We start from the raw sequence: 26,527 nt of genomic DNA on the forward strand, positions 1-26,527 counted from the left end.
AGTATTTTAATTCGGTGTGTAAACCTAAACATGCAAACCCATGACCGTTCACAATCTCCCTGTGAACAGCAGCATGTAAAACTACGGCTTAGTCAAAATTGAGAGTGTCGAACAGATGGGAGTCGTAGACGACTTTGTGGCCGTTTTGAACTAAAGAAAGTTTTATGCCAATATGTTACGATTCTTTATGATGTTTCCAACGAGTTAGGGATATAAATGGAAACACTTCCCTCGTCCTAAGCCCTTTAATGTTCCTGCGGTGTCAGTCTTTACGAGAGAAGCATCTCGGGAATGTGGCTCAACTTTGGCCCGTGGACTGCCTTGCTATTTGGAGAGAAAACACAGGAACACGTTATATAACCACTCCGTTGAGCCGGGGGGAGCGAGTCGGAATGTATTGACGTCACAAGGAAGGAAGTCTCTCTCTCTCTCTCTTTCTCTCTCTTAGGGAAAGACTTTTAAACATTTATTCTACGCATTCTCATGGTCCTCACAAGTTAGACAGAACAGAGTTCGAGTTTATACTATCATACATGAACCTTACAAGTGGGATTACAAGGATATTCGTTGAGTACAAACGCTCAATAGATTCTTTGGAAAGTATTTCTATCTTTGGTAATGACAGTACGAGAGCAAGACACATGCCTACTAGCTGGCTTTAGTTGTGTTGTGTTGCTAGTGCAGCACAGTTTATTTGTCAGATTGTCTTCAGGTACTTGCACAGATGGAACCCAAGTGGTGCTCGAGCACCAACCAATTTAGTCCTGGATGGGAAAAAAAAAGTCCAACCCATTTATTCCCTCAAGCAGATGGGAAAAGTACACCCCCTACACACAGAGAGAGAGAGACAAAGACACACACACTTGCCGCTACCTTCAGCCCCTATTTACAACCACTTTCTGATAAAGATGTCAGCATTTTCCCCCATTTTGCTCTTCTTGTGTCCTCCGTTTGGGCTTGAGCACCTGCCCTCTAAAATCTGTGTCCACACACCTGATTTCATTGCATACTAGTCGGTTACAAGTGGCACAAAAATGCTCGTCTGTCTTTTTCTGTCTGTCTCTCTCGCTCTCTCACTGCTCGTGCCCGCGCCGCCCTCTCATTGGCTCCCCAACCCAGTGAGGAGGGGAAGTGTGCACGCGGAGACAACATGGAGCTGAGTGAAGGAAGCAGATGAGTCGTCGTCGACGTTCTTCCCTTTTTTTAAGTTCGTCGTGTGACAGCGAGTTGGACCCTCGCGGGTTGAGGTTGGCGGGATGTCAGCGCCGAGGGTAAGTCAGACGGCGTCGTTTACTGAATTTCAGTCGCGGCGTCTTTCGACTTTCGTTGGTTATGGTGGATGTGCCAAAAGTCGGGGCTGCAGTTGCGGGCCGGCCAAGTGAGAACAGCTGGCCGCGACACCACAGTTGGCAGCCCCCTCGGGGAGACGGCGACCAGACGCCTTTAATACTGTTCCGATTAACACGACGAGGCCTCCATTGATGAGCTTTGTCACACGTAAACAGCGAGGCTGCCGCTGTCGGGTTGTGATGTATTAGTGATGAGGATGGAGAGACGACGAGGCGTTCGTGTGCGATAGAAAAGAGCGGTACCAGAAGAATGACTGACGCTGATGTCAAATGGACTTGTTACCCTCGGGAAGATCACATGATGACATCATCCGCGCAATTTACTCGGACATTGTTACAAACACACGCACGCACTCGGGCATACATTAAGGTTTCCGATTACAATATTGATCAGGCGTGCCATCTGTGCATGGTGAGTGTAATTTAAGAAAGCACAACATCGTTTTCTCATTCCACGTGAGACAATGGAAAATGTTGAATTCTCTAACAAGACATGTTTACTACTGTACTTCAATTCCACCCTTATATAAATTGTGTTCAATGAAACATTTATCCCCCCTCATCTGGCCTGTGTTGGGATTAGGAAATGGCAGCCTACAGTCTCCGTGTTTATTTTTTTAAAATTTTATTTTCCATAGTGACCTAACGTTGTGGCACTAACCACAAAACCGCAGTATTTTTTTCATATCTGATGTGCTTCGTCTCTAAATTAGACTTACAAAATCATACAGAGAACACATAGTCTACCTGATTATAAAATAAAACCTTGCAACTGGGGAAAAAAGTAGTTAGCAATAAGCAAGTTAAATATTTATTTTTCCTTATTGTTTTTTTTCCCAAATTTTTGGTGCAAAAGGAACACATCACACTCCTTCCATCTTGACGATCCAGCCCTTGATTCTCACTATTGTGTTCGGCGTCACAGGTTGATTTTGGGCAAAAGGTGGACGACAACCTGAACCGGTCGCTAGCAATTCACAGGGCACACAGAGACAGACAGCCGTTCAAACCAACCTTCACATCTTAACTGAGCGAGAACTGAACCCACGCTGCCTGCACCAAACTCAGGTGAATGTGCTACTTCTACACTATAATTTAGCTATTAATCTCTGTCTTTTATACCTTGAACTTGTTTTACACAAAAGTCCACTGGACAACTTCTGAATCCATGTTTGACATTTTTTTAACGTGATGCTTTTACAAGCTTCTTTTACAAATACTGTTTTTAATTGAGGCAATTTTTAATTCTTGGCACAATGTCACCACACCAAATTTTGAAGATGTATTTTAATTCATGGCATCACAAATACAGTACTGTACTGGTTTAGGTGCCTGATTTTTGTGCCGGGGGCATGGATTCAGTTTCTGTGCAATGATGGTGTAAATGGTTGTGTTAGGGTTAGCAATATGTGCTCTATGATTGACTGGTGACCACTGACTGGCTGAGGGCAGTTAATATACTACTGCCTGATGCAAAATATTTAACATTTAAGAACATCTTTCTCAATTTATTTATTTTTTCTTCTTTGTTGCGCTGATAGGCAACCCACATGCAGTAAGGATATTTAGCACACGCGTCTTCTTCCAACTTCCATACATTTTCAAAACCTTTTTGATGTCAACATGGATTGTGGAGAGAACATCCCGGCTCAAGATGAACACCTCAAATCAGACCGCTTGAATCTCAGCGGACTGTACCACGTGGGTCGGACCTTGGGAAGGGGCCACTATGCAGTGGTCAAACTGGCTCGCCATGTCAACACTGGGCAGCTGGTTGCTATCAAGATGATTGACAAGACCAAACTTGATGTCATGGCAACAAGCCACCTCTTACAGGAAGTCAGGTATAGAGTGCTTTGAATTACAGACAGCAGATATCTGTAGGAGTTTTATGACCCAAAGCATCTTTACGAAACACTTTGGATGTGTGACAATTTCTACTCTTTTCAGATGTATGAGGCGGGTGCAACATCCCAACGTGGTCTGTCTTTATGAGGTCATTGACACACCCACCACCCTTTACCTGGTCATGGAGCTGGCAGAAGGGGGTGACCTGTACGACTACATCCTTCGCCATGAGACTGGCGTTGCTGAGGGCACTGCCAAACGCCATTTTGCCCAGATTGTGCGAGCCGTGGCATACTGCCACGAGCTTCACGTGGTGCACCGAGACCTGAAGCCAGAGAATGTGGTGTTCTTTCCACAGCAGGGGGCAGTGAAACTGACAGACTTTGGGTTCAGTAACTTATTCAAACCTGGGACAATGTTGGCCACCAGCTGTGGATCCCTGGCATATTCCGCACCTGAAATTCTGCTGGGAGAAGAGTATGATGCTCCAGCTGTGGGTAAGACTCTTTTAAAACTCTTTATTATGTATAATTACGCATGATGTGTCCTCTTTTATCTTATCATAATGAACACAGAAAATACAGACAGTTAACGGTGACATAACATAAAAATGTACGCTTTAGTTTAGTTGTTGATAGTATGGTCTCTGGACTCGCTGACCACCCATTAAATATGTATATGGTTAAATTGTGACTTCGGCAACGTGTCATTCATTTTTTTTTTTTTTAGAATGAACATGGAGGAATCAACTCCTATTTTGGAGGGAGTCTCAAAGTCCTCAGATATGTATATCACGATTTTGGGACACTAATCATTTATCGCAGTGATTAGATTCCAGACCCCAACAAGTACTTCTTGTATTATTTCATTATATAATAAAGCTTCATGCATACACTTCATTACAAACCATTAGTATTTGCATGTGAGATGAGGGTATTATTTATGTCCAACCAGGCTCAACATCATGTGACATTCAACGTGCACCTGGCTTTAAAAATCGTGTCTGGCTTATTGAGTGACTAGGAAGTGAATGTATGAGGACATAAAGATCTCTGTTTTTTACTGAGTTCAGCTTTTGACACTGTGTATGGAGTACAGAAATATTTAGCAGGTCTACGAATATGCTCTTTATTTTATTAGTGTTTGTTCAATGAAGTGATTGAAAGGGTACCAGGGGCTGTTTCCATTACCCCTCTATCCAAACCACTTGTTTATGGATTACAATTCATGGTGACTGGTGGTGGTACGCTATACTCAATTAACTAACAATGTTTACTTTACCCCAGTCATAGAGTTGTGTAACTTCTGCCTGTTGTACTTTCCCACCCTCTGGAGATTCTTTAAAGAACTATTCCCTGCTGGCTTGCAATTATTGGTACTTGAGTTAGCAGTAAGTCTTAGTGGTAAAATAATCACTGTAAGATCTGGTGATATAGCGAAACATCTGTGTCAGAAGTAGAATTATTAATACATAAAGGAAAACATCCACAATGCAATGAAGCTGGAAAAAGTGAACCGCGATTTAACACGGGACAACTGTTTTGCCGACTTGGGGAGGCATACAAGAATAGTCCTTTGTCGCATGTCTTAGCTTTGCTACTGAATCACAGAATCACCCCACAAGTGGTGACATGTGAACTAGTGTTTCCCAAGTGTAAGTGTACTGTAATTCATCATACGAATTCCATAACAGTTAGGTCGTGGCCTGTGTTTCCTTCGCCCGCCTCCGGAAATGTTAATCTGCAAGGCGTAAGAAGAAATTCAGATAATATAGGTCGAAGACAAAAAAAGAGGAGGAAAGCGGCTTAAACGGCAAGAAGAAGAAGAAGGAATGCGCAGGCCATACAGCTGTGTGTAGGGATTTTGAATGTTGGGACTATGACAGGATAAGCTCAGGAGTTAGTTGACATGATGATTATGAGAAAGGTTGATATAGTCCGCATCCAAGAGTGGGGGTTGTTTTAAAGGAAAAGCTGGCTAAGGATGTCTTGGAGGTGAAAAGAGTATGATATCAAGTGATGATGATGAAACTTGAAATTGAAAGTGTTTTGTATAATGTGGTTAGCGGTTATGCCCCACAGGTAGGATGTGACCCCGAGTTGAAAGAGAAATTCTGGAAGGAACTTGACAAAGTAGTCTTGAGCATCCCAGAGAGAGTTGTGATTGGTGCAGATTTCAATGGACATGTTGGCGAAGGAAACGGGCGATGAAGAAGTGATGGGTAAGTATGGCATTCAGCAAAGGAACTTTGAGGGGCAGAAATTGGTGGACTTCGCAAAAACGATGGAATTGACAGTGGTGAACACTTATTTCAAGAAGAGGATGGAACATAGTGACCTACAAGAGTGAAGGTAGAAGCACGTAGGTGGATTATATTATATATATTAGGATAGGAGGTTACCGACTGTAAGGTGGTGGTGGTGGTGGGGGAGAGTGTGGCTCCACAGCATAGGATGGTGGTGTGTAGGATGACTCTGGTCGCGGGTAGGAAGATTAAGACGACAAAAGTAAAACAGAGAATCAGGTGGTGGAAGTTGAGAAAGGAAGAATGTGGTGGGGCCATTCAGAAAGAAGTTAGACAGGCTCTAGATGATCAGGAAGAGCTCCCAGAAGGCTGGAATATTACTGCCAAGGTAATCAGAGACCCAGGGAGGAGAGTACTTGGGGTGTCTTCTGGTAGGAATGGGGAGAAGGAGACTTGGTGATGGAACCCCAAAATACAGGAAGTCATCCAAGGAAAGAGATTAGCGAAGAAGAAGTGGGACACCGAGAGGGCTGAGGAGAGGCGTATGGAATACATTTGAGATGCGTCGTAGGGCAAAGGTAGAGGTGGCGAAGGCTAAACAAGTGGCATATGACATGTACAAAAGGTTGGATACGAAAGAGGAAAAAATATCTACAGGTTGGCCAGACAGAGGAATAGAGATGGGAAGGATCTGCAGCTAGTAAAGGTGATTAAGCATAGCGATAGAAATATGTTGACTGGTGCCAGTAGTGTGCTTAGTAGATGGAAATAGTACTTTGAGAAGTTAATGAATGAAGAAAATGGGAGAGAAGGTAGAGTAGAAGAGGCAAGTGTGAATGACTGCAAAGTAGCAATGATTAGTAAGGGAAGAGCAAGATTAATAAGAGACGTTAGGCACTGAACAGAATGAAAAATGACAGTTGGTCCCGATGATATAGCAGTGGAAGTATGGAAGCAATTTGGTGAGGTGGCTGTGGAGTTTTTGACCAACTTATTCAGTAGAATACTACCGGGAGAGAAGATGGCAGAAGAATGGAGGAAAAGTGTGCTCATCCCCATTTATAAGAACAAAGGCAATGTTCAGAACTGTGGAAACTACAGAGGAATAAAGATGATGAGCCACACAATTAAGTTATGGGAAAGAGTAGTGGAGGCTAGACTCAGGACGGAAGTAAGTATCCGTGAAGGCGCTACATTGTATCTTTGTAGACCTGGAGAAAGCCTATGACAGAGTACCAAGAGAGAAACTGTGGTACTTCAAGCACAAGTCTGGTGTGGCGGAAAAACATGTTAGAATAGTACAGGACATGTATGAGGGCAGCAGAACAGTGGTGAGATGTGCCGTAGGGGTGTCAAAAGAATTTAAGGTGGAGGTGGGACTGCATCAGGGTTCTGCGCTGAGCCCCTTCCTGTTTGCGGTAGCAATGAATAGGCTGACAGACAAGGTTAGACTGGAATCCCCTTGGACCATGATGTTCGCAGATGATATTGTGATATGCAGTGAAAGCAGGGAGCATGCAGAGGAACAATTAGAAAGATGGAGACATGCACTGGAAAGGAGAGGAATAAAGATTAGCCGAGGTAAAACAGAATATATTTGTGTGAATGAGTGGGGTGGAGGAGGAATAGTTAAGCCCCAGGGAGAAGAGATAACGAGAGTGGACGACTTCAAATACTTTCAACAAGACACAGCAATGGTGACTGTGGTAAGGAAGTGAAGAAACTGGTCCAAGTGGGATGGAGCACTTGGTGGAAGGTGTCTGGTGTTCTATGTGACAGAAGAGTATCCGCTAGGATGAAGGGCAAAGTTTATAAAACAGTGGTGAGGCCAGCCATGATGTATGGATTAGAGACGGTGGTACTGAAGAAACAACAGGAAGCAGAACTGCAGGTAGCAGAAATGAAGATGCTGAGGTTCTTCCTTGGAGTGAGGAGGTTAGATAGGATTAGAAATGAGGTCATTAGAGGGACATGTCCAGAGGTGAGAGAGTGAGTATATTGGTAGAAGGATGCTGAGGATGGATCTGCCATGCAAAAGAGCGAGAGGAAGACCATAGAAAAGGGTTGATGGATGTTGTGTGGGAGGACATGAGGACTATGGGTGTTAGAGAGGCAGATGCACGAGATAGGCTTAGATGGAAAAAGATGACACACTGTGGCGACCCCTAACGGGACAAGCCGAAAGAAAAAGAAGTGTACTGTAATTCTTGGTCTTTTCAGTAGTTTCACTGACGTATGTCAAAAACCCTAATTTCAACCTCATCATTTTTTTTGACAAGGCACAGAAAAATCACTAAGCCTGCCTGAAAACTAGGAAGAATTTTTACACTATTGTCTGGATGAAGTAAAGCAGAAGAGCGTGACATCTGCTTCAAGAAGAAAGCTCACGAAGAATGGTGGATAATTCCGTGATGTGTTAATCAAGAATCACAATCGGTTCCAGTTTCATTCTTTTCCTAATAACATCACACCTCCTCTTTGTGTCTGTCTTTGGAAAGGTGTTTTTAGAGTCCTTTTGACCCCGTGTCTGTGTTTCTTTTCAATGCCTCATCCTAAATCGGGACTCCTCGTTCTATTCGTCCTTTCTTATTCATCTGCTTATGTGGTTGTGTGTAATATATACGTTTCAAGTGTGTGTGTGTGTGTGTGGTGTGTGTGTGTGTGTGTGTGGTGTGTGTGTGTGTGTGTGTGTGTCTCTGCAAAGGATTAGCGTGTGTATCTGGGTCAGTCTCAGCGAGCCAGCCAACTGGGCACGTTCTGCAGTTGAGTCAAACACTGCTGCAAGTGTGTTTGCCTTCTCTGTATTCCTCATCTTATGGGAACATTTTGTGTGCACTCATCTGTTTTTCGCTTGCATAATATAGCTACGTGTGAATGATTGTCACACTTGATCTGTGTTGAGCGATATTTTGCGATGATCTGACTGCACAAACATGTCCCATTGTTCGCGGCTAATTAGCTGAGCTAAACCAGACTAGCAGTCTTAAAAGCATTCGACGTGCACCGAGACACCAAGACTGAACGAAGGATGTTTCAGGACACTATAAAGTAGTGATTGTTGTACTCGGTCGGGACTTACGTAGGTTCGGCCCTAATTCAAGAATAATTATTGAGGGGAGCGCGTGACGTTACACAAAGAAAACAAGCGAAACAACTCGTAAATCAAGCCTCGCTTTCTTTTCCTTCATACGGCGGTTCACAAACGGCTATACAGATACATATACAGATTCTGCACACAAGTGTGATATGTAATACGAAAATAGGAAACTGTTAATGACGAATTCGTCTTTGGGTTATAATATATTATATTATGTTGCTTCTCGGTCTTCCTCTGACTCTGGAAAGATCTTGCGCTAATATCAATGGTTTCTCCATCGATATGCATGGATATACCATTGAAATACCCCTCGCTGAAATACTTGAAGGCCTGCTGTCTGCTTTTCAACGATATTTCACTGTTAGCTAAGAATGCGAGTGAGAAATCAGCCGGTAAATCGGACATTTTCACTCTATTCTTTTCGTGCTGCGCCAATATTTTTGCTAATTGTTTGTCTGACGTCAGCGCACGTGGCGTGACGTCACTTCAGGAGGCGTGGTTAAGTGCCCTGTACGGAGGGGTCAATTATGGACACATTTTTTTATTTTATTGACATTATTAGAATTTTCCAACATCTTTAAAGTGCCACACTCAAGAAATGCATGATTTTTAGTATGTTATAAATGAAAAAAAGGCAGCCAGAATCGACCCATCTGTTTTTTCACCCACAACATCATTTTGGCGTAGAGGGCTTTTTGTCACTCCCGCCATGAAAATCCTCTTGAGGGATTTGTTTTCGAGAAGAAGCAGGAAGTGACGTTAGTAGCATACGCCCAGTCAAGCAGTCTCGTATGTTTCTGCTAGCTTAACTGCTGGAAGGTAGCTCTTTGTTCCTTCGTGTTAGCCAAAATGCCGGTTCGTGGTATTGCTGGATATTGTTCGAACACTCGGGAGGATGGATTCTTTCTTCATCCTTTTCAAAAAGACCCGGTTCGTCGTGAAAAATGGATTGCACGGGTGCAAAGGACAAGAGCTTCGTGGGTTCCAAATGACAGTTAGGTGTGTATGCAGCTACTAAAAAAAATAAGTTTATGGGGGGAAGGAGGGGGGGGCGTAATCCTCTCAGAACTCTCAGAATGTAACAAAAGATCCGCGCACATAAGTCAGGGGTGCTAAATGTGTCGATGTACCCGTTGGCGCTGAGCACGGCTTCAGACGAGGGGCACGGCTTCGGCCGGGCTGGCTCATACATACTGTCTGCGAGTCTGTTGTTAGTTAGAATTGATCTGCATATCATCTAAATATGGCTCGAAACGAAACGATAGGATAATATTGCCCCGGTCACTCGATTGTGTCCGCAGCGGACAGCTTCGGCCGGGCTTGCTCATACTGTCTGGGAGTCTGTTGTTAGTTAGAAGTGATCTGCATATCATCCAAATATGGCTCGAAATGATGGGGTAAAATTGCCCCAGTCACTTCACTTGGTTGTGAGATGTTCTATTCTTTGAAAAGAGCTTCTGTCTCCCATATAGTCAGTGCCACAGCGTGTTGTCAATGGTGAATGTCGCGGTGTGACGTAATAAACAGAGGATGCAGGCAATATGGCTACTACCTGGATGTTGAATGAGACTTGCGCAACTTTGCGCATAGAAGACGCGCTCTCTGCTCATGTTTATTTTTTCGTATGGACATTTAAGTGAATGATGTTATGTATTTTTCATTACAATATCTATTTTAGAACATTTATAGGAATGACACTTAACCTTTAATGTAAACAAACACTCTTTGATCCTTTAAAATTTGATAACACTGTACTGAACTACTATTTGGACACAGCTGGACTCTGACTGCTTTGAATGTGAGTCCCAGCTACATCACAGACATCAAATTCAAGGCCTTGGAGCCAGATCCAGCCTACAACAGTAATTTATATGGCCCGCAGTAGTGTATCGTGTGTTTTGACTTAATGTTGTTTTTTGCTGAAAGGACATTTTTTTTTCTCCAAGTTTAATTACTGCAGTATTGCAAGCATTTTTTCATACCACCAGTTTTTTTTTAAATAAACTGTTATACAAACCATAACTAGGATGTGGCCCTCAAAAAAAATGTAACTGTAACTTCCCGTGTAAATTTGTTCTTTTGTCATGTTATCTTTGACATCCCTGGTTGAGGGCTGCTCCTTTTGGCATATTTTCAATGCCACAAAATAAAAGCGTACAGTATGTAGTGAAAGCAGTGGTGGTCTTTGAACTGTGATCTGTATGTACTGTGTACTGCAGAGCTGTAAATATTATAGAACGATTGTATTTTATTACATATTTTATGACGAATTTTGTTAATCACTCATTGCTGACTCAGAACCATAACAATGATTGTTCCTGATATTGGGGTAAGGAAAAATATCCAGTCTTTGACACCATGGCAAAAAGAGAGGGTGGAGTGATGCTCGGGGGCATGCTATTTTATTGCATTACGTTGTAATCATCACTTAATCATTACTTCCATGGTAGCAAATTTCGAAAGCTAAATTTCAGACCATGCTTCTTTAACAAAGTGGGGGCCTAGACCTTGTGTCCCCATCCTGCCTCAAAGTCTGCTCTGACGATATTGCTCCACTCTTCACAAAAATTTCCAGCAGGTCTCTGAAAATGTGCAAAGTACCAACCTGGTTCAAACGCTCCACTATCATTCCGGCTACAAGAAACCATCACTCTCTGGTCTGAAGGACTACCGGCCTGTTGCCTTGATATCTGTGGTCATGAAGTACTTTGAACGACTTGTGGCGGCTCACCTTAAGAGTGTCACAGGTCTCCGGCTGGACCCACTGGAGTTTGCCTGCCGAGCAAACAGGTCTGCGCGTGATGCAGTCAACATGGGCCTTCACTTCATCCTTGCATACCTCGACAGGATGCACGATCATCTGCAAACCCCTCTCCTCTAAGTTTATCCAGCTCAGTGTTTAGCCTACCATCTCCCAGTGGATCAACAACACCACCTCATCCACACGCACTATCAGAACTGGGCCCGACCAAGGTTGTGTCCTCTCCCTGATGCTCTTCTTGCTCTACACAAATGACTGCACCTCAACACACCCGGGTGTCAAACTCCTGAAGTTTGCAGATGACCTCACAGTCATCGGCCTCCTCAAATAGGGTGACGAGTTTGTGTATCGACAGGAACTGGAGAGGTAGAAGCTTTGGTATGGCTGACAACATAAAGCTAAACACTAAAGACTGTAGACTTCAGGGGAAATCCATCCTACAGCTGCCCCTCACGCATGCCCAAGTGTGTTGTCAAACGTCAAGACCTTCATGTTCCTGGCAATAAGTCTCACAGACCTGAAGTGGGAGACGAACATCAACTCCAGACTGAAAAAAGCCCAGCAAAAGATGTAAATCCTGTAGCTTCTGAGGAAGCATGGCCTGCCAGGAGAGCTGCTGAGACAGTTTTACACAGTGGTCATTGATTCAGTATTATGTAGCTCTATCACAGACTGGTTTGAGGCTTCCACAAAAAAGGACAAAGGACAAGAGCAGGCAGAATCCTTTGGAACCCTTCACATCCTGGCCACCAGTTCTTCCAGCTCCTTTGCTTGGGTAGGGGCTTCCGAACAAGCAAACCAAAACAAGAGAACAACCTGCCAATGTGGAATGTGAGCTGGGCAGTGGCTGAAGGCAGGAACCTTGGTGATCTAATCCAGGGTACAGAATATGGTGCTAGGGATATGGAATGTCACCCTGGTAGGGAAGTCACCCAAGATGGTATGGGAGGTTGAGAAATTGTCACACACGGCTTGAGCTCTGTTACCAGTCCTCTTGAGAGTGGTTTGAGTCTCATCCACGATGGAGTTGCACACAGTGAGATGTGCTGAGCAGGGGTTGGTATACTTACTGCCCCCAATGCCCCACCCACCACCCCACCCTCCACTACAGGCCCCGCTCCGGAAAATGTAAATTGAGGTTCACCACTGGGGTGAACAAGAGTGTGTTCTCCCTGCCTATGCACCAAACAGCAGTTTAGAGTACCTGCCCTTTTTGGAGTTTTGTTTTGTTCTTATTCTCTGCCTGAATATACAAGAGTTAACAAACCAATATAAACTGACCATGAGAAAAACATGGACAGCACAAATCTAGTCCAGCAACTTTCAGAGACTAACTTTTTGACTTGATGCTCATACTTGGTACTCATCCATTTTCTTCCGCTTATCCATGGTCGGGTTGCAGAGGCATTACCTTTAGCAAGGAAACCAGATCTCCCTATTCCCAGCCACTTTGTTGAGGTTTTCCGGTGGGATCATGAGGCATTCCCAGGCAAACCAGGAGACTTAGTCTTTCCAGTGTGTCCTGAGTTGTCTCCCGGGTCTCCTCTAGGTGGACCGTGCCCGGAAAACCTCACCAGGAAGGCATCCAGATGGCATTCTAAAGAGATTTCTGAGCTACCTCATCTGGCTCCTCTCCATGTGTAGGAGCAGTGGCTCTACTCTGAACCCCTCGCAGATGACAGACTTCTCTAAGACCCTATCTCTAAGGGCGAGCCCAGATATCTTGCCGAGGAAAATGTTTGTCTGCTTGTGTCTGGGATCGTGTTCTTTCTGTCACAACCCACAGTTCATGACCATAGGTGAGGGTAGGAATGGAGATCACCCAGTAAATTGAGAGTTTCGCCTTTCAGCTGAGCTCCTTCACCACTGACTGATACAAAATCCATATCACTGCATGGATCCCCCATTAATCTCCTGTTACATTCTTCCCTCACTTGTGAACAAGACTCCCGATACTTGAACTCCTCTACCTAGGGAAGAATCTCATCCCCAACTTGGAGAGGGCCCTCAACCCTTTTCTGATTTAGGACCATGGTCTCAGATCTGGAGGTGCTGATTTTTATTCCTTCTGCTTCGCTGTTCCAATGAGGGTTGGAGATCACAGAGTAGACTGGTACCAGAGCGCAAGCAGTATGTCGAAGCGAGCACAACAAGATCTTGTTGGAACTACTCTTATCACACACCACCTTGGGCTCCTTCTCTGCCAGAGAATGGTCCTTGTCTCTGAAGCCAGTTTCTGTAACCAACGATGAGATTTTCAAGACCTTCAGCCATCACCCAACTCACACTGCATCTGACCACTGCAGCCCCTCATACAGGTGGTGAGGCCATGGGAAGGAGTACCCACATCACCCTTTTTGGGTGTCCCTGGCCAGGCTCCATGGGTGCAGACTTAGCCACCAGGCACTTGCCTTTGACCACACCTCTAGGCCTGGTTCAAAAATTGGGCACTGGTGACATGCGTCCAGACAAGGGAAAACCTTTTCCAATGTTTTCATGCATCGTAAAAGTCTTGAGAGACGTGGTTTCTCTGGTCCCTCATCTAGGACGTTTTACATTGGTGACTCTGCCAGGGGGGATAAAGCCTCAGACAATTTAGCTCCTTGGATCATTGGGACTAGGATTGAGCATCGTTTGAATTTGATATGATTCCTGTTCCAATTCTGGTTCTAATCAATTCGTGATTCCGATTCTTTTAGGGGGTTGGGCCAAAAAAGTTTGCTTGTTTTATGTACAGGGTGTCCAAATTATGAACATCCATTCTCTAAGCAGCATCAGCTAAAATTAATATTTGACTCAGGGTTTTTCATAATAAGTATCAGTATCAAACATAAGAACTAAAAGTCAATGTGTTTGGAGCTAACCCAATTGACTTAATATTCATTAGTTTCAGTTAAAAGTTAATTATCATTATTAAAAGTTATTTTGGACCATTTCAACACGGCAAATGCTTTTCTATGTGCAAGTTTTAACTTGACATCCCGTTTTCAGCTTGGAGCCTTTTATTTTGAAGGGTACTCACCATTTTGACACGAAAAGTAACTTCACAGGGAATCGGTGCCATTTTTGTTTTTAATAGATGGAAACAAATGCTATAAAATGGTGATTGCCTTTCCTTGTCCACCCATGAGGCACAAGTTTAGTGTTTGGGATAGTGTGAGTCATTTAAGTGAATGTTGTCCCTGAATGTTGTCCCAATACATTGTTGTAGTTCATGATGACTTGCAAGTTTTTTTTTAGCATATTTATGACTCAAGTCCAAGTCGTGGCGAGAGATATATATATATATATATATATATATATATATATATATATATATATACACACACACACACACACACAAAACGTATTAAGATTAAGCTATTAAAAATAGGTTAGCGGTTGAACTGGACCTGTTCCCTCTACATTCTACCCTTAATTTATCAGCATAGTATCCCAGAGCAATTTTTTGTTTGCGAAAAGACCCTTTTTGTTCCAGCAATGTCCTAAAGTGTCGATACAGACGTTTGCTGAGAGATCTTGAATCATGTCCTCAAAACACACCAAACATCTAGAGTGAAATAGAAGGTAGTTTTTTACTTTTTAGCTCCATATTTTTGTTCCTGTTTGCCTTTTGTTGTTGTTGCCAAGGCCAACCGTTATCATTGCCCATAAATTGTGTGCTTTGGCGTCATCTCAGTCTGACATAACTCCTTTCTCTGCTTTAGGGTACGATGTAACAAGGAATCACACATGGGAAACAAACCACTTGAAAAAAATATCAATTTTAGAACATTATAGATAAGAAACCTTTTGTCTGTTTTTAGATCATGCTGTGTTCTGCTCCACTGTATGTATCAACAACACACAGTCTGATTCTGTTTGTACTGTCACAAAAAGCCCCCCAGAAATCTCAACACATTGGTGTCTTTCATAAGGGTTTTATTTAAGCTTCTATGATTAGGTGTCGTTTCTTTTTATCTCTAGTTGCAGAGTTTGCAACTTAGTATGGGAGGTCTGCTTCAGACAGTCATGTTTGAAATGTGAAAACATGGGCTTTTGTTACTGTCTTTCCCTGTCATGTTGCACTATGGTTAGAGTGAAGCGACACATTGTTTTTGCATGCTGCAGTTATAAGCAAAAACTGTCATTGTATATTCAATTCCTAATCGCAATTATTGATTCGTTATACTGTAATAAAACATGACAGAAGTACAGTGAGTCATTTTTATTATTGAATTTCAGCATTAAGCAATACTGTAGTGCTGACATGGTTTGCTGAACGATAGATGATTAAGCTTGTGTGCATTTAAACCCAGTCTAATTTGATTGAGGATAGATAGCTATCAGTAATATTGAACATCTTAAAAATAGTGTCATCAGTTCATTCCTGGTCTATGTGCTCAGCAGGCTACTAATGGTAGCTACTGTACCTAGAGTATGTAATATTTCCTTGTTAGCTGAGAAAGGTACATTACTCTATTCTACTTATTCTTAACCCTATTGCATAATTGTTCTCTAAACAGAGACAAGCATGACTGTGTACAATGTACAGGGATGACTGAGACCGATTGTGAGGACTGTAATGATGGACAATGGCTGTGTGTTTACTAGAAACCGTATGGTTGTGTATGCGGGTGCATGGATGATATAACCACAGGGTTTTCTATTTTTATATCAAGGTATCATTAAAAATGTATGAAAAAATTTATGAATTTCACTTTCAAGTGCAAATATTGCTTATTTCCACCATGTGTGGACGAAACTTTTAAAAAATAAAAAAGCACTTGGAAACCTGGCCAAAAGTTTATAGCCTCTAAAAAAAAAAAAAAAAAAAAATTACATTATTTCAAATTGACAGTGCAAAAAATGTTACATCTCTAGCGTCACCCCAACATCCCTCAGAAATTTTCTTTTTGACCCCCCCCCCATACATTGTGGAGGGATGTCTAGTTTTAGCTCTGTTTTGACATCCATACATCCATTCTCTATACCACATAAACTCACTACAGATGTACGTGAGCTGTGGCAAGAAGTGGGGTACAGCCAATCGCAGGATACTTATAGAAAAACATTCTGACTCACATTCACACCAATGGATAATTTATTCTTCAGTTAACGTACCTCACAAGTTTTTGGAACGTTAGATGAAGTTGGCTGGTACATGTCACAAAATAGATGACATCATAAGGAAAGAACATTATGTGGAAATGCTGATGCAACATCTCAAGATAACAGGCAGGAAGTTAAATCTTGTCCATGTTCAATTGAAGCTAGAAGTTTACATATTTGACATACACATTATTTGCCACAATAATGAGAGAGAGAATTTATTAGAGAATTTTTTAAATATTTTCTTTCAGGTCAAAAGTTTACCTACACTAATGTACTGTCTTTAAAGAACATGGGGATGTACTGATGATGAGGTCATGGATTTGAAAGCTTCTGATAGGTTAACTGAAACCATATGAGATAAATCACGGCACACCTGGGGATGTATTTAAAGCCACACCTCACACACTGCTTCCTTGTTTGAAATCATGGGAAGATCAAAAGAAACCTGTCAGGAAATCAGAGAATTGTGGATTTTTACAAGTCTGGCTCATGCTTTGGTGCAATTTCCAGATGCCTGAAGGTCCCATGTGTATCTGTTCAATATGCAAGTATAAGCATCGTAGGAATGTCCAGCCATCACAAACTTCAGGAAGAAGAGTAGCTCTGTGTCCCACAGATGAATGTCTTTTGGTCCAAAATATGCAAATCAGCCCCTTAACAAAAACTAAAGACCTTGTGAAGATGGTGGATGAAGCTTGTAAGAAAGTGTCATTATCCACAGTGAAATGAGTCCTGCGCCGACATGTGGTGAAAGGCCACACAGTGAGAATGAAGCAATTACTCTTAAAGAAACATAAAACTATCCAGATTACATCTGGCAAAAAGACACCAAGACAAAGATATTAACTTCTGGAGAGATGTCTATTGTTTTAGTCTGATGAAACGAAAGTGGAGCTATTTGGCCATAATGACCATTGTTACATTTTGAGGAAAAAAGGGCAAGCTTTTAGACCTGAGAACACCATATCAACTGTGAAGCACGGAGGTGGCAGCATCATGTTGTGGGCCTGTTTTGCTGTTGCAAAATAAACAGCATCATGAAGAGGGAACATTACATGGAAATATTGAGGTAATGTCTCAAGATGTCACCCAGGAAGCTAAAACCTGGGCGCAAATGGGTCTTTCGAATAGACAATGACCCTAAACGTACTGCCAAAATGGTTAAAAAAAAGTGCCTTGAGGACAACAGTCAATGTCTTGGAGAGGCCATCACAAGACCCTGATCTGAATCCCATCGAAAATTTGCGGGCAGATCTCAAAAGACATGTGCGAGCAAGGCAACTGACAAATCTGACTCTGTTATACCAGTTCTGTCACAAGGAATGAGCCACAATTCCTACAGAGTGCTGTCAGAAGCTTGTGGAAGGTTATCCAAAACGTTTGACCAAAGTCATGCAGTTCATAGGAAATGCTACTCGATACTAAGGAAACTTTTGTAAACGTAAATGTAAAATTCTCTAATAAGTTGTCTCTGTCATTATTGTGGCATTGAACAAAATGAAATCATTTTGGTGATCCTGACTCACCTGAAAAAGAAGAGGTTTGATCTGATTTGACTTCAGACAGTGAGAGAAAAAAAAATGTTTTTGCACAATATACATAAACTTTTGGCTTCAACTGTATGGGTCTTCCAAATGGACAATTACCCCAAACATCTTACCAAACAAGTTACAAAGTGGCTTAAGGATAACAATGTCATTGTTTTGGGGTGGCAGAGACCTGACTATCACTTCTATTGAAAATTTATGATCGACCAAGGTGGAGGGCAAACTTAGCTCAGTTACATTAGTTCTGTCAGGAAGAATGGGCTAAAATACCTGGCAACTATTGTGAGAAGCTTGTGGAAGAATATCCCAAATATTTGACTAAGTTCAAACAGTTTGAATCCAAAGATACAAAAACTTCAAGGAATCTATGGAGACAGCTTCTGACTTTAAAGAAAATAATGAAAGAGCTCAGTTGGCACTTAAACCAGGGTGTATTATTGATTGTATTATTGTGTTACAGTGCAAAAAAGGACTGATTCTCTCCTTCATCCTTCAAGGCTGAGAATTGCAGCCTACTGAGTGCTCGCAAAACAATTTTGTCCTGTTACTTCAAATGCATCAAGAAAGCATCCTGTTGTTACAATGTTACTTGGTAGCTCATTCTGGAAAATTGAATAGTGGGACAGTCAACCTCAGAAAGCACCAAATATTTGCCTCTCTGTGGCACATTTTAAAGTGCACGTATGACACGTTTTGTTTCTTTTTAACTGCTAACATTCCCAAGTCCAGCCATATCTTTATCGGTCTTTCATAAGCTGAAGCCTTTGCATAGGAAATGATATGCTTGACCACTTCCTGCATTTCACTGTTCATGGAAGCAAAGTAACCCTGAAAGAGAAATGACAACACGAGTGTGTGTGTAATAAGTGGAGGTGAAAGGGCAGGGAAGGAAAGGGAGGGAGACCATAGAAGGAAATACACTGCCAGCACCAGGAAGCATACATGTGTACCTGTTTGTCTTTTGGGTGAGGGTCAGAAGTCAAGAGTAGCAAAAAGTTTCAACACAGATGTCACTATGACTTTCCTCTTATTTCACGTGGATTCAAATCTTTATGTTTAACTGTGTGTATATTTATTCTGTTGCTTTTGTTTGTTGCAGATATCTGGTCTCTGGGGGTGATCTTGTATATGTTGGTGTGTGGGGTTCCTCCCTTCCAAGAGGCCAACGACAGTGAGACTCTGGTAATGATTCTGGATTGTCGTTACTCCATCCCTGACCACGTCTCAAGTGACTGCAGAGAGTAAGTACACACGGACCACAGTCATGTTAATGCATTCAGTCAATTGTCCTCTTTCACCACCACCGAACGGAAAACAACCTCCTACAATGTTGCTCCATCATATCCTCATCCTTGTACTACTTTTATGACTGAAGGCCGACTAAATTTTGCTCACTTGATGTGGTGAGCCACCCTGTGTTAAATAACCAGTGACCGTAAAAGCAGCTCTTTAGTTTCAGCAAATAATTTTAGTGCTCCACTAGAGCTGCACACAGACAAGCTTCATTAAACACTCAGCAGTCACTTTCCTTTACGATCCAAGAAAGTTTTCGTTGTTCAGTGACACTGTCTTTTACATTTGAGCTGCAATAGAGCATTCTTTGGGACACATGAATGAAATAGTTTCATGGGTTTTTAAAAACTGTGGTTGGCCCAATTTTACCCCACCTCTCACCCAAAGTCAGCTGGTGTAGGCTCCAGCTCACCAGTGACCCTAGCGTGGATAAGCAGGGAAGAAAGTGGATGGATGGAAGAGTTTGTCCATTGGTCCAATTGTAAGATTCCTGTAAAGATTATCCTACTCAACTAAATTAAACTTAAAATTTAATTAAATTATCTGGTTTGGATCTGCTCCAGCACTCCTGCAATCCTTGTGGGGATAAGCGGCTCAGATAATGGATGGATATCTAATAGTATCTCATAGTATTCTGCAAATGTATTTTAGACCACCTCTTGATGTAAGGTTTTTCCAAAAGTGAACCTTAACTAAAAACTATTGCATAAATTGCTTTGATTTTGTGCGTTTGTCATTACAACAATATGAAGCTGTGAGAAAAGCTATATCGTGCTGTCATTTGTTTTTTTTTTGTTTTGTTTTTTACGACAATTTTATGTGGAACTTTTTCTCTAGGGGTGGTGGGCTGCAACATACAACTTTCTCATCATACAACAATATTATGTGTTCTTTGCGAGTTTCTTTTTATTAATTTTCCCGTCGAGTAAGCATAAATTTTGTCAGCCCAGTGGGTGGTTGTTTGACCACAAACACTGCAAGATATCTGATCCAACACAATCTGCGATCACATGGTGGCTTGTTTGAGCAGAACAGTACAACCTTTGGGATATTCATAACAGATCTCATGAGTTTTTGTTTTGGCCCTGAGAAATGGGGATAACATTTTTGCATTCATGGCAGATGAACAGATTCTACTATATACAAATAAATCTTCACATTCATTATATGGGTTTTGTTTTGGATAAACGTTGTAGTAATTTAATGTATCTACTTTTGTTTTAATTTTTGTCTGTTGGTTGTTGTACTGTGAGATTTTTAATTGTAAAATATGTGCCTTAGCTCCATAAAAGTTGGAAATCACTGCTCTGGTCAGATCATGTATTTCAATCAGTTAGCTCAAAACATTACAGAAATAATAGGTGCTAACTCACTAATTTAATTACTTTATTGTAATTAAAGTAACATTAATTTAATTACTTTAATTATTTTATTGTAATTAAATTACTTTCCAACACAGAAACTGCAGAGCACGATTCGACAGAATGGCAGCATGTTTACATACAACCGCTAGCAAGAGGGCGAGCAGTCGCTTGCTAGGCTACATAACGTTTTTTGGCACGTGAGCCATATTTTATTAAAAGTATGTAAACACACCTCAAGCAATAATTCAATTCAAGTCCTCTACCGAGCACCAGTGACTATCAACACACATTTTTCTCCAGGTTGTCTTCAATCCAGTCAGCTCAATCCACTCTCATTTTGTCACCACAGTAACCAGTGTATCCGGCCCCATTTGAATTGATAAGAAGAATGATCATGAAAGATGGGACGTGGTAGTAGCAGGTTGAAACAGCTGTCAGAAGGTGTCTGGTGTGTTATGTGACAGAAGAGTGTCTGCTAGGATGAAGAGCAAAGTTTATAAAACAGTGGTGAGGCCAGCCACGATGTACGGATTAGAGACGGGGGCGCTGGAGAGATACCAGGAAGCAGAGCTGGAGGTGGGGGGAAATGAAGATGCTGAGGTTCTCTCTAGGAGTGAGCAGGTTGGATAGGATTACAAATGAGCTCATTAGAGGGACAGCCAAAGTTGGATGTTTTAGAGACAAGCTCTGAGAAAGCAGACTTTGATGGTTTGGACATGTCCAGAGGTGAGAGAGAGAGTATATAACTTGAAGGGCGCTGAGGATGGAGCTGCTAGGTAAAAGAGTGAGAGAAAGCCAAAAGAGAAGGTAATGGATGTTGTGAGGGAAGACATAAGGTCAGTGGATGTTAGAGAGGGAGATGTAGGATATAGATGAACATGGAAAAACATAACACGTTGTGGCGACCCCTAACGGGACAGGCCGAAAGGAAAAGAAGAAGCAGCGCTGATCAATGACATCAGTGATTGGATTGATGAATTAGAACATTAAAACAGATCACCACAAAAAAGGGCCAAATCTGATAAGGCCTACAAAGGTGAAAGTATTCGGCCCCCTTGAACTTTTCAACCTTTTGCCACATTTCAGGCTTCAAACATAAAGATACAACATTTTTATTTTTTTGTCAAGAATAAAAAACAAGTGGGACACTATCGTGAAGTGGACCCAAATATATTGGGTATTTTATCCTTTTTTAACAAATAAAAAACAGAAAAGTAGGGTGTGGAATATTATTTGGCCCCTTTTACTTTCACTGCAGCAAACTTAATCCGGAAGTTCAATGAGTTTCTCTCAATGATCCAGTGTCGACTGATAATGATAAACAGAATCCACCAGTGTGTAATCAAGTCTCCATAAAAATGCATCTGCTCTGTGATAGTCTCAGGGTTCTGTTTAAAGTGCAGAGAGCATCAATAAGACTAAGGAAAATACCAGACAGATCCGAGATACTGTTGTGGAGATGTTTAAAGCCGGATTTGGATACAAAAAGATTTCCCAAACTTTAAACATCTCAAGGAGCACTGTGCAAGCAATCATATTGAAATCGATGGAGTATCAGACCACTGCAAATTTACTAAGACCTGGCCGTCCCTCTAAACTATCACCTTGAACAAGAAGAAAACTGATCGGAGATGCAGCCAAGTGGCCCATCATCACTCTGGATGAACTGCAGCTGAGGTTGGAGAGTCTGTCCATAGGACAACAATCAGTTGTACACTGCACAAATCTGGCCTTTAATGGAGAGTGGCAAGTAGAAAGCCATTTCTCAAAGATATCCATAAAAAGTTTCATTTAAATTTTGCCACATGCCACCTGGGAGACACACCAAACATGTGGAACAAGGTGCTCTGGTCAGATGAATCCAAAATTTAACTTTTTGGCCACACTGCAAAACGATATGTTTGGTATAAAACCAACACAGCTCGTCACCCTGAACACACCACCCCCACTTTCAAACATGGTGGTGGCTGCCTCATGGTTTGGGCCTGCTTTTCTTCAGCAGGGACAGGCAACAGGGTTCAAATTGATGGGAAGATGAATGGAGCCAAGTACAGGATGATTCTGGAAGAAAACCTGTTGGAGTCTGCAAAAGACTTGAGACTGGGACGGAGATTTATCTTACAACAGGACAATGATCCAAAACATAAAGCCAAATCTACAATGGAATGGTTTACAAATAAACGTATCCAGGTGTTAGAATGGCCAAGTCAAAGTCCAGACCTGAATCCAATCAAGAATCTGTGGGCAGACTTGAAGACTGGCTGTTCACAAACACTCTTCATCCAACCTCACCAGGCTCGAGCTTTTTGCAAAGAAGAATGGGCAAGAATTTCAGTCTGTCAATGTGCAAAATTGATACCCAAAAGCGACTTGCAGCTCTAATTGCAGCAAAAGGTGGCACTACAAAGTAGTAATGCAAGGGGGCTGAGTAATACTGCACACCCCACATTTCAGGTTTTAATTTGTTGAAAAAAGTTTAAAATATCCAATAAATTTTGTTCCACTTCAAGATTGTGTCCCACTTGTTGATTCTTGACAAAAAAATATCATTATATCTTTATGTTTAAAGCATAAATGTGGCGAAAGGTTGAAAAGGTGAAGGGGGTCGAATACTTTCACAAGGGAGTGTATGTTCTAGCTATGTTTCAGTACCAATTTGTGAAACTGCACTTTGGCGAGAGGTACAGGTATTTTATTTGACCACTTGAGGTCGCTATGCAAACACAGCATAAACTCATGCCTACTGGGGATGCCCTAAGTAAATGAGTGAGTAGCCCATGTGGACATGTTATGAACTTGTGATTTCCTGGCTTATGCAGTTGCACCATTTATGACACTCCCTCTCCTGGCAATGTTGTCAGCCGAAAGCAACAAGGGGACCAGGAATATATTGTGATGTTTTAAACTATAATCAAGTTAAACATTGGTCTTTACTTGCATGTGTTCCAATCAAAATTGTTGTGTGTGCATTATCTATTCGTCTGGTAAAGGTTGGGTTATTTGTGATTTTAATGAATAAATCTATTACTATGGCATGTGTTCTAAACTTGTAAGGTACCTGTACCCAATAAGGTGCCTTTTCCTGCTAAGAACAAGCCCAGTTGACCTTCTATGAGTCATTGCTGCAACATTTCAATCAATTTGGTTTCAAAGCCGACTCCATACCAGGCATGTCCTACTAAGTTTTGTCGCAGGCCACGTTGTCGTGGTGTGTCTCGGTGGGCAGTTATGACTGTGAGATTGGAACAGTTGGCGGAAAGTGTCTGGTGTGTTATATGACAGAAGAGTCTCCGCTAGGATGAAGGGCAACGTTTATAAAACAGCCATGATGTACGGATTACAGACTGTGACATTAAAGAAACAACAGGAAACAGAACTGGAGGCAGCATGCTGAGGTTCTCACTTGGAGTGAACAGGTTGGATAGGATTAGAAATGACCTCATTAGAGGGACAGCCAAAGTTGGATGTTTTGGAGACAAGCTTAGAGAGAGCAGACTTCGATGGTTTGGACATGATCAGAGGCGAGAGAGTGAGTATATTGGTAGAAGGGTGCTGAGGATGGAGCTGCCAGGCAAAAGAACAAGACGAAGACCAAAAGAAAAGGTTGATGGATGTTGTGAGGGAGGACATGAAGACAGTGGGTGTTAGAGAGGAGATGGGCTTAGATGGAAAAAGATGACACACTGGGGCGACCCCTAACAGGACAAGCCGAAAAAAAAAAGAAGTTAATGTTTGGTAACACAAAAATTCTTAGAATATCTCAACGTTATCATTTATAATTCACGACAATTTGAAATTTTTGTACAAATTTTCACAAGAGTCATGAAAGTTGACACAGATACAGACACGGACACCTTTTGCGGGCCACGTAAAATCACGCAGCAGGTTAGATCTGGCCCCCGGGCCTTGAGTTGCACACCAGTGATCTATTCTGTAAGAGATGTGTGGCTGAGTACTTGTACTATGCTAAACCTTTGAAAAAAATCTGTGATGCACTGAATCCGCGATCAATTAATCACCCTTTATTGAGCAATTACTGTAAGGCAATGGAAAAAAATTCTAATTTGGACCATGTTGAAAAAAAATCCTGATTCGTTCCAGCTAACCGTAGTAGTTTTGAATTAAATGTAAAAAATCACTTCAAATGAATTTGAAGTGGATGAATTTGGTGGCTTCCTTTCTTCAGTGCATTATGTCATTCTCTTGTCTTCTGTCAGTTTGATCTCCAGGATGCTCCAGAGAGATCCATCACTCCGAGCATCGCTGCAGGAGATTGAAGCTCACCACTGGTTGCATGGGTTGGACAATGTACTGCTCAGCCCAGAAGCCCCTCCCCATTGGCTCTCAGGGGCTCTCTCGTCCACTTCGCCACTCTCGCGAATGGTCGAGTGCGGCGACCTGCTGGCCGCCAAGCCGCAGTCCTTGCCTGCTCCACGGCAGGTCAACCTCGGCTACTCGCTTCACCCAGCACCAGCCGATGAGCCTCGTGTAACAAAGAACCTCCCGGCTCTCCTGCAGATTTGTGAGGAGGAGGAGGAGGAAGAAGAGGAGGAGAGCAACCTGGCCACAGAGTGTGAAGGTTTGTTGTCGTTGAATGGAACTGAGCCACAGAAGGAAACCGAGGTCGCGCTTGAAGGAGCAGATGACCAAGAGGAAAGAAAGGAAGAGCAAAGAAGCCCGGAGGAGATGATGGAAGGAGCAGAGATGGAGATTGACCACATACACACCTCGTCTGTGATTTCATACCAACCAATGGGTCACATAGGCAATCTGGTCAGTCGTGCTCCCGAGCCCCCCGCTTCGTGCGAGCCAGAGACTGCTTTGAGGGTGCCATGCTGCCAGGGCTGGATGGAGCCCACAAGCCCGGAGACTGAACCAAACAACAACTTCAACAAACCTGCCGCCTGCGCAACACCCAAGAAACAAAAGACATCTCGCACGGGAAAGAAGGACCAGAGGACAGACACGGGCACGAGGGATGACTTTGTGACTGACAGATCCCAATCCCACAATGCAACGGTGTCTTGGGACGAAGCCGCCGCTAGGACGGAGCCAGCAGGGAAACGTCACAGCCTCAAACTGCGTGAGCGCCTTTTCCAGCTGCCTCTGTGTGAGAAAGCGTTGGCCTTCAACATCCCGACAAACAATAAAGCCAAGATCCTCCCGCTGGCCCAGTACAACTGTTGCCATGTGCTCTAAATGACACACAACACGCACTCCCAGCTGTGTGAACGTGGCTACGGGACACTTTGGAGTGCAACAGAGATCACAATTTGAAGCTCCACTTTGTCTTATAGCACAGTGGCTTCACTGTAGTTCGTTATCGCCCACTTTGCTGTTCGACTTCCCAATCAAACAATGACTGTAGCAAGCACACTGTCGATGGAAGAAGGCTGTCTTGACGAAGGCTTCACAGAAAAAAAGCACTTGTTTCTTCTTCTTCCATTTCCACAACCTGCTTCTTTGGTTACAAACTTCTTAATATAAGCTCAGAGACTGTTACAATATGTTATGATATATATATATATATATATAATATATATATATATATATATATATAATATGCCTCAGACTGAGATGATTGTATCATTCTCTGTCCTCTTAATGTTCCGTCCATTGATCACTCGCCCGAATCGTTTTTGTTGTCACGTCTAGGATGCACACCACCTGGAATACCAGGAATATTTTGGTCTTCTCATCAAAACTCATCTGCTCAGACTTAAAATAAGACTCATCACCTAAAAAGTAACGCTTTAGATGATTTTTACTTGATCGAAGTAGAAAAAGATGCCAGTGGACTAAGAAAAAAAAAAACGGGTGTTTTAAGTCTAAGCGGGTAGGTTTTGATGAAATAATACCACTATTCTTGATTAGCGTTTTAAATTTTTCCAGTGAGCTTTTGGGACGTCTAGATTTGTTGTTCATTGTC

General features: G+C 42.3%; 1 protein-coding gene across 1 annotated transcript; it reads left to right on the plus strand.

The window, feature by feature from the left end:
• Positions 1 to 1,107: 1,107 nt before the first annotated feature.
• Positions 1,108 to 26,133, plus strand: snrkb (SNF related kinase b). Its single transcript, XM_061821444.1, has 6 exons — positions 1,108 to 1,271; positions 2,275 to 2,417; positions 2,891 to 3,193; positions 3,300 to 3,694; positions 19,041 to 19,182; positions 24,816 to 26,133. The coding sequence occupies exons 3-6, from the start codon at positions 2,973 to 2,975 to the stop codon at positions 25,795 to 25,797; spliced, it is 1,740 nt and encodes a 579-aa protein (XP_061677428.1). The 5' UTR covers positions 1,108 to 1,271; positions 2,275 to 2,417; positions 2,891 to 2,972; the 3' UTR covers positions 25,798 to 26,133.
• Positions 26,134 to 26,527: the final 394 nt, after the last annotated feature.

Source organism: Syngnathoides biaculeatus, chromosome 6 (assembly GCF_019802595.1).
Source record: "Syngnathoides biaculeatus isolate LvHL_M chromosome 6, ASM1980259v1, whole genome shotgun sequence".
Lineage (NCBI taxonomy): Eukaryota > Metazoa > Chordata > Actinopteri > Syngnathiformes > Syngnathidae > Syngnathoides > Syngnathoides biaculeatus.

Bases quoted from the DNA above. Each gene is read 5' to 3' on its own strand.
- snrkb (XM_061821444.1), top strand. From the start codon at position 2,973: ATGGATTGTGGAGAGAACATCCCGGCTCAAGATGAACACCTCAAATCA. The intron at 3,695-19,040 runs GTAAGACTCTTT...TGTTTGTTGCAG, and splicing joins GTATGATGCTCCAGCTGTGG to ATATCTGGTCTCTGGGGGTG. The intron at 19,183-24,815 runs GTAAGTACACAC...GTCTTCTGTCAG, and splicing joins GTCTCAAGTGACTGCAGAGA to TTTGATCTCCAGGATGCTCC.